This window comes from Triturus cristatus, chromosome 6, assembly GCF_964204655.1.
Source record: "Triturus cristatus chromosome 6, aTriCri1.1, whole genome shotgun sequence".
NCBI lineage: Eukaryota > Metazoa > Chordata > Amphibia > Caudata > Salamandridae > Triturus > Triturus cristatus.
This window is the reverse complement of record NC_140589.1, coordinates 78,359,809-78,367,940: the sequence shown is the minus strand read 5'-3', so window position 1 is coordinate 78,367,940 and position 8,132 is coordinate 78,359,809. Positions and strand designations below refer to the sequence as shown.

General features: G+C 45.9%; 1 protein-coding gene across 1 annotated transcript; it reads left to right on the top strand.

Annotated features, from left to right (window-relative positions):
* Window positions 1–2,108: 2,108 nt before the first annotated feature.
* On the top strand, window positions 2,109–7,645 carry LOC146813786 (endogenous retrovirus group PABLB member 1 Env polyprotein-like). Its single transcript, XM_085609499.1, has 2 exons — window positions 2,109–2,411; window positions 6,272–7,645. Exons 1-2 carry the CDS (start codon window positions 2,109–2,111, stop codon window positions 7,643–7,645), a joined length of 1,677 nt encoding a protein of 558 aa, XP_085465625.1.
* The last annotated feature ends 487 nt before the right edge of the window (window positions 7,646–8,132 follow it).

The window sequence follows — 8,132 nt, the reverse complement described above, 5'->3', positions numbered from 1 at the left end:
AAAAAGACTCTTTTTGCACCCCACCAAGACACCCCTATGCACCCAGACAACAGACATCTTCCCTGAAGATCATCTCACTGCGTACCAATGTTTTTTAAGTTCTGTATTTATGTATTCTTGTACATGCTCTGTTTAGCCCATGTGCTCTCGCGCCCCTCTGATTCCAGCAATGTGCTTAGTTTCATGAAATCTACTTTGAAATTCTTACAACGACAGCGCAGGGACCTCTCTGACCTCATTTACACCTATGCTGAACAACGCTAGCATTCCTCACGCACTACAAAGAGCAATCCTACACAACACCTGGTTTCAACATATGACCGCTGTGGGTGAGGTAATTTAGTTTCGACTCCATTTTGTATTCCGTCGCCATTTTGTGTTGCCCTCACTCAGGCAGCTCGGCCAACGAAGTGTTTCTGCCCTTTGTACTGCTACGTGTCAAATAACCTCCCTTCCTTGTTGTGAAGCCAATTCCAGGAACTAGCCAGACTGACTAATCCTTGTCTAGACTGACTAATCCTTGTCCCAACTATCTGTTGGCCATCGGTATTTTTTCTCTGCATTATCTTATTTTGCAAGTCGTCCTTTGAAGCACCCAAACACGTCCTGCCATTACTGATTGACCTATAGGTGCTGTCATTGATTGACTTATGGGGTTGGGCAACAACACGACTCAAGGGGGATGTTCTGGTTACATGGTGCCTTGTTTTGAAGGTTTTCCTATTGGCTAATATTTGGTGCATGGGGAGTGTTTTTCTTTGGGTGTATAAGGTTATAAAAGACTGTGAGCCACGGAGTAAAGTGGCAGTCTCCTGAGAACCTACTACTGATGTACTTCTAGGATAACTGTGCGTAGCTGCAGCTAATAAATTTGGTTTTCTACGCTAACAGAGTATTCCGTGTCTCTGTACAACAAGGCAGGTGAACTCGGAGATTTCAGGCGTGCCCTGTGGCGCCTGGCCCTTAAAGGCCCGGTTCTTCAATTGGTGCCCTCTGTGAGGTGGCTTCAGAGGTAGCGGTCGAGCCCGAGGGTCGTGAGGAGCCCCGCAAGGAAATTCCAGAGGAAGCGTACCACGTGATCGACCCCTGCATGTCGCAAGTGGACCGAAGGTCTTTGCAGCGCGGCTTCTCCTTTCCAACGGCTGCTTGTGACTGCTGCCCTGACTGCCGCCCTGCCTTGGCCCCCCTTTGGTGATGACTGGTATTGCGAGACGTTAGACGGACCAATGTTGGCGTGAGAGAACATTTGGTTAAGTAATAGTGGGTAGCTCCCACTTCTTTGTTTTTGATTTTTTGATTCAGCTCTTGCAAAAGCCGAAGCCGAGGGGTGAGTACATTTGTGCTGTGTTGGTTGATTAACCCCTTGATGTTTGTAAAGAGGCCAGTGAAATAACGATGCCTGATTTCAGTAAGTTTAGAAGGTGGTGTTGTTGTTTTTGTAATAGGGATTCCCGACTGGAGGACTCTTGTCCAATTCCTCCGGCTGGAACTCCCACCTATGAGCTCTATTCTAAACATGGTGTGGGCCCCATCACCTTTAATGAAGTGTGGGTCCGCTATACGAGAAAAGATGGCGTTTTGCAGTGGCCAAAAAATGGTAGTTTTGAGCCTGATATATTAGATAATTTGGAAGCTACATTGTTTAAAAGAAAAGCCCGGCCGGCTATGTTTGACTCTTTTCGCCTTTGGCGCAAGGAAGCCAAACAGAAAGAAATAAAACAAGCAAAAAGAGATAGGAAGGAAAAGGGCATGACTGTTATACAGGCTGCCCAGCAGTTTAAAGATGATGAGAATGATTATACAATTGAGGTTTTAGATAGACAACATCGTATGGCAGTAGATAAGTGTTATCCGGTGTTGCCCACTTCCCCTCCACACAAGGATGTTGACCCCGAAAAGGATCCTTTAATGTCCCACCTGTTGAAATTACCCCCGCCCTATGCACAGGGTGCCAATGCACCACTACTATTGTCACCCCCTCTTCTGCCCCCTCTTCTGCCCCGCCTAATACCTTGTCCCCTGTCCTTATGTCGAATTCCCCCTCAGTTCGTAAGCGGCTGGTTGACACTGTTTCTGGCCTTTTGTCCCCTTTCTTTGGGTCATTAAACATGACTCCTGTTCTTCCTCGTAGGCAGACCCGTAGTCAGCTCCCAGGTCCCCAAGAACGTGATGCGTTAGACCTCCTCGCCCGTAAGTGGATCATGAATGACCCCCAGTATGGTATACAAGATATCATGGACACTTTTCAGCAGTGGGATGCGCCCACACAAAGGTATGTTTTTGATACCATGTGTGTCATTCTTGGTCAAGAGTGGGAGGATATGGGTTTAGGATCAGCCCCCCAGGGTCTGCTAGATGTTCAGGCTGACTTTAACAAAGGGATAATTGTGGGTGCTGAGGTTGAGGATGCTGTAAGGACACTTGTCACCTTTAGAACAATGTTCACTTACCGGTCTCTGCCTGAACTAGGTCCTTCTGTTAAAAGGAAACTAAAACACTATCCTATGAGAGAAGTTCCTCCGGTGTGGAGAGAAGCGGTTGCAGCCCAGGGCGCTAATCCTGGTATACCCGCTCACTTTCAACGTGTATGGGTACATGTTCCTTGGAAAAGATCTGAGGTTCTGACCCTTAAACAATGCTTACCAGACCCCCGTAAAAATCCTGCTGGTTATTACAAAGAACGGTCCCAGACTGTTGATGCATGCATTATGAATTTAGCCGATATAGACATGCTGATGGGAAATGTGGTCCCACAACCATTGTGGGCTAGAATTCGGAAAGAGGACCATGCCCAAGAATTGGGGGGTGATTGGGCTGCTATACTTGCCGCAGATAGACTCCAAGTGGGTGGTGCTAAACCTGATGCCTTAATTGCAGACCTTCCCGCTAGGATTATTACCTTGATGAAAATCATGATGCCCGCTCTGCGAGTTAATTGGGACAAGTTAGCTGCCTGTAAGCAAAAGAAAGATGAAAGCATTTCCGACTTTTTTACTCGACTTGAGGAGACGTTTCTTGATCACAGTGGTCAGGATATGAGCACGGAAGGTGGCCAACGATTATTTGTAGATACATTTGTGTTTAATTTGCTCCCTGAACTTTCCAATAAACTGAAGGATTCTGAAAGTGCGTGGGCCGTTTCCTCTTCTGCACAGATATTGGCTACTGCTCAGTATTATGAAAATAGGGATAAAGAGGAAAAGGACAAACTTGATAAAAAGACTAAGGAATTAAAAACGAAAGCTTTTGCAACAGGCTTATCCCCCTCGCCCTGCTCAGCGTCAGTTCCAGCCGCTTCCCCAATTCCAGAAGCTGTTGCAGAAACCTGAGCCCTTTGTTCCCCGGCCCCCACTGGGTCCAAATCAATGCACTTATTGTAAGGAGGAAGGTCACTTCAAAAGCAGTTGCCCGGTTTTGTTGCAGCGTGCTGGTGGCATGCCAGGGCCGTGAGGCCGAGGTGGCTACCAGTCAACACCCAGGGGCAGGGGGCGAGGCACATCATCTCAAGACCAGCGTTCCTTTTCCCCTCAAAACTCCATGAATTATTTTGATTAGCATAATGCTAAGTCTGCCCATTATTACAATGATGATTATTATACCGAGGATGAGAGTCAGGGTTTTCATACTAGCTAGGACAGCCATAGACAGAGTGAGGGAGTCATATCAGTTCCAGTGGACCAAAATGGGCCTTCTGTTAAAGTCGTTGCACTAGGTGTTTCAGAGCCATTTCTATTGGACACTGCTGCAGCGAAGAGTTCTATCATCCACTCTAAACTCCCTGGGGCACCTTTGTCTGGCTTAACAAATGTTTCTGTAGGATTTTCTGGCGCCCCAGTTCATAACCCAGTTTCTTGTCCTCTGCCCATCTCAATAGGTCCTTATGATTTGGAGGCTCCGCTTATTTTGACAACTGGTTGTGGTGAAAATTTGTTAGGTTTGGACTTGTTAAAAAGACTGTACGCGACATTGCTATGTTCCCCTTCTGGTGTACACCTCACTTTAGGTAAGAAATTGATTTCCCCGGCGTATTTGTCTAAAGACCAACTCCCCCCTGAATTGCGCTCCCTTCCTGCAACCCTCTGGGCTACAGGTCCCAATGATGTTGGTCTTCTGCGGATTCCACCCTACATCGTCACCCTCAAATCCAATGTTAAGTTACCCCGCATTCCACAGTACAAGATTTCCAGTGATGGTGAAAAAGCTCTATTGGCTATTACTTATGATTTGGTTCAGAAAGGCGTTATTGAAGAGACAAGGTGAAATGTATGCAATAGTCCTGTTTTACCTGTTCTTAAACGCACTTACTCTTCCCAGCCACCCGTTTATCGTTTTGAGATTGACCTCCGGGAGGTCAACAAGATTGTTGTACCCCATTTCCTGTCGTCCCAGATATCACTGCCCTATTGACAATGATACCTGCGTCGGCTGCTTGGTTTTCTGTTATCGACCTTAAGAATGCTTTCTTCAGCATTCCTATTGCTGAGGAAAGTAGGGATATTTTTTGCTTCTCTTTCGGAGGCCGAAGTTTCCGGTTCAAGCTTGCTCCTAAAGGCTATTGCGAGAGTCCCTCCATTTACAGTCAAGCTTTGAAAACGCAGCTTGATGCTTTCTCTTTGCACCCAGGTGCCACCTTTATTCAATACGTAGATGACCTGTTGGTTGCTGCTGATTCTGAGGACACTTGTAAACAGGTTACTATTTCACTGTTACATCACTTGTCTGACCTTCATCACAAGGTTTCACTCTCTAAATTGCAATATTGTCGCCAAGAGGTTACCTATCTAGGTCATCTCTTGTCAAACGAGGGACGGCGATTGACCCCTGAACGTATCCAAGCAATTGCTCAAATGTCTGTACCATGTACACAAAGGGAGGTGCGTGCCTTTTTGGGCATTACCTCTTATTGTAGACAGTGGATTCCAAATGTTTCTTTGCTAGCGAAACCTCTGTTGGCACTGACTCTCAAAGATACACTCCAAACTCTCCCTTGGACTGCGGAATGTCAGAAAAGTTTTACTGATTTACGTACTTCCTTGTGCTCTGCTCCTGTGTTAGGTACTCCTGATAACAGTAAGCCTTTCACACTCTACGTTCATGAGAGAGAAGGTTGCGCATTGTCAGTTTTAACGCAACCATTTGGAGACAAGCAGCGCCCATGTGCCTATTTTTCGGCCACACTAGACCCAGTGGCCAAGGCGTTACCCAGTTGTCTGAAAGCCACAGCAGCAGCAACAGTTTCCATTCGCCAGTCGGCTGGATTGGTACTGGATAATACTCTTATTGTCATGGTGCAGTAGATACTCTCCTAAATAGAACAAAGACTCAGTCCCTACGAGGTTGTGTTTGGATGCCCAGCAAATGTCTGGGGAGTCCCAAGGCCAAAGAAGTATTCCGAGATAGAGCATACAATATTGATTGATTATTTGCATGACCTCACCACTAAATTGCGTGTCCTTCATCAACAGGTACAAGACGCTTTGCCTCAGGCTTCTACTGATCCTGGTCATACCATACAACCCGGCGATTGGGTGTGTGTGAAGAATTTTCAAGGATCGAATAACTTGGAACCTCGCTGGAAAGAGCCTCATCAAGTATTATTGACAACACGCACAGCTGTGAAGGTGGTCGGAAAGAAAAATTGGATCCACGGTGTGCATTGTAAGAAGGTACCCTTACCTTTGCCTTATGACCAGTGGGTCCGTGAAGGTATTGGCGATTTTGAAGGTGAAAGGGTCCCCCGATTCGTACCTTTTAGCAATGCACACCTAGATTGGACTCGATCTGAGAACGAGAATGATGACGTTCTGCAGGACGCTGTACCTCCACATCTCAGGTTGAACATGACTAATCCGGAGACACATTTTCAGGACCAGACTGTGCCGAATAAAACGAGATACAATTTGAGGCCTAGAGTGGCTAGAGACAATTGAGAATTTTTCTTTTGATTACGCTTTTCAGTGATACTGACCATCCAATTAGGTTGCAGGGTCGTGGTAAGAGTCTTAGTTTGTGACCTGAGTAGTGGCAATAGGCCTGCAGGACTTGCAGTGTCATAGGACGGCTGATAATCACAGCTGAGTGAAGAAGGAAGACTGCCACGAGCAACATTTAGAGGATGGATTCTATTATATTAAGGAGAAATGATAAGAAGGATAAAATGAAGAAGAAATATTGCAAATTATTGTATAATAGATGTGGTATAACGTTGTGTATTTTAATCTTTTTATGTATTATATTAGCTTGTGTGGGTTGAATTACTTATATTCTGCAGCAGACACCTACACCTACCTCCCATCCCGTGTCTTTTCACACCACTGCCTCCCCGCACCAGTTACATACACTACCAGAACATGAGCAAAGTAGGAGAATGGAATATTTCAATAATTCATTCATTCAATTGTTGCACCAGCATCAATTGGTAGTCAATACTACAGATTGTTGGGTTTGTGGACTCTTGCCCCATACTACGGATAAAGGGATGCCATATTTAGTTTTCCCTTTTTCCCTGGAGGGGTCTGCTTGGGCTTATGTGTCTATGTTCTCTAATGCTTACGAGAACCAACCCCGGCACCCTGTTGGTCCATATGGGGGTGGGGTTGACGTTAGTCATGACCCTCTGGTAAAGGGAATATTGGCTATGACCAAATATTACAGTAAAATTAATAAGTTCCCCGCCGACGAACGACGGGCATACATTGGCTGGAACGTGACCCGTTATGTTACTAGCCTTACAGATAGGGCCAGACAAAAGAGATCCCCGCCCATATGGACTGTACCCCACCGAGGCCACCTGTGTCTCCAAGGAAATGGTCAGAATGCTAAGGCCCAATTGGGAACGAGCTCTTGTGCACATACATATACCTATGCATCTAAGACTTCTCCACCGTTAGTGTCATCTCAGGGAACGTATTTTGTTTGCCATGACAGGGCCTATACATGGTTACCAACTAATTTCTCAGGATCATGTTACGTGGCTTTTCTCCTTCCTCCGACATATACCGCCCCTTCGGGACATCACAGAAATAGATACAGTAGGGGCGTCATTAATTCAGAAGATACAGCAGGACAAGAGGGAGGCGACTTTTTCAAAGGATTCCTCCCATTTTGGGGACCTATGGCCAATAGCAGAAACATAAGGCACCTCACTCGAGTTGTTGAGGCAACGATAGATGAAACTGTAGGGGCACTGAGTAACCTCACAGCCGAGCTTCGGGCGGACCGCCTTGTGACATTACAGAACAGGATGGTTTTAGATATCATTCTTGCGGACCGTGGTGGAGTATGTAAATTGATTGGATACAGCTGTTGCATTTACATACCTGGCAACGCCCCTACAGTATACCAGGCCATCTCTAAATTGCATCTGATCGCTGAGTCCATTCACCAGGACGAAGGAGATTGGTCTTTGACAGAATGGTTTTGGGGATTACTGTCCACATGGGGATGGGAAGTATCGACTTTCATTGGAATGATTTTGGCCATTATCTTCTCGTGTTGCCTCTGTCTACAATGTGGTCCTGCTATCTGCGGCCTTTGTGCCACCATGTGTGTTCCAAGGCCTGTCTCACAGAAAGCAGAAAATATGAAAATGATGTTACAGCAACAGCTTGACGACCTCATGGCTATTGACATTGACTCAGATTAACATGAGTCTATGTGTTTTGCCTGCGTAATGGCAAAAGGAGGGTCTGAGGTAATTTAGTTTCGACTCCATTTTGTATTCCGTCTCCATTTTGTGTTGCCCTCACTCAGGCAGCTCGGCGAACGAAGTGTTTCTGCTCTTTGTACTGCTACGTGTCAAATAACCCCCCTTCCTTGTTGTGAAGCCAATTCCAGGAACTAGCCAGACTGACTAATCCTGGTCTAGACTGACTAATCCTTGTCCCAACTATCTGTTGGCCATCGGTATTCTTTCTCTGCATTATCTTATTTTGCAAGTCGTCCTTTGAAGCACACAAACACGTCCTGCCATTATTGATTGACCTATAGGTGCTGTCATTGATTGACTTATGGGGTTGGGCAAGAACACGACTCAAGGGGGATGTTCTGGTTACATGGTGCCTTGTTTTGAATGTTTTCCTATTGGCTAATATTTGGTGCATGGGGAGAGTTTTTCTTTGGGTGTATAAGGT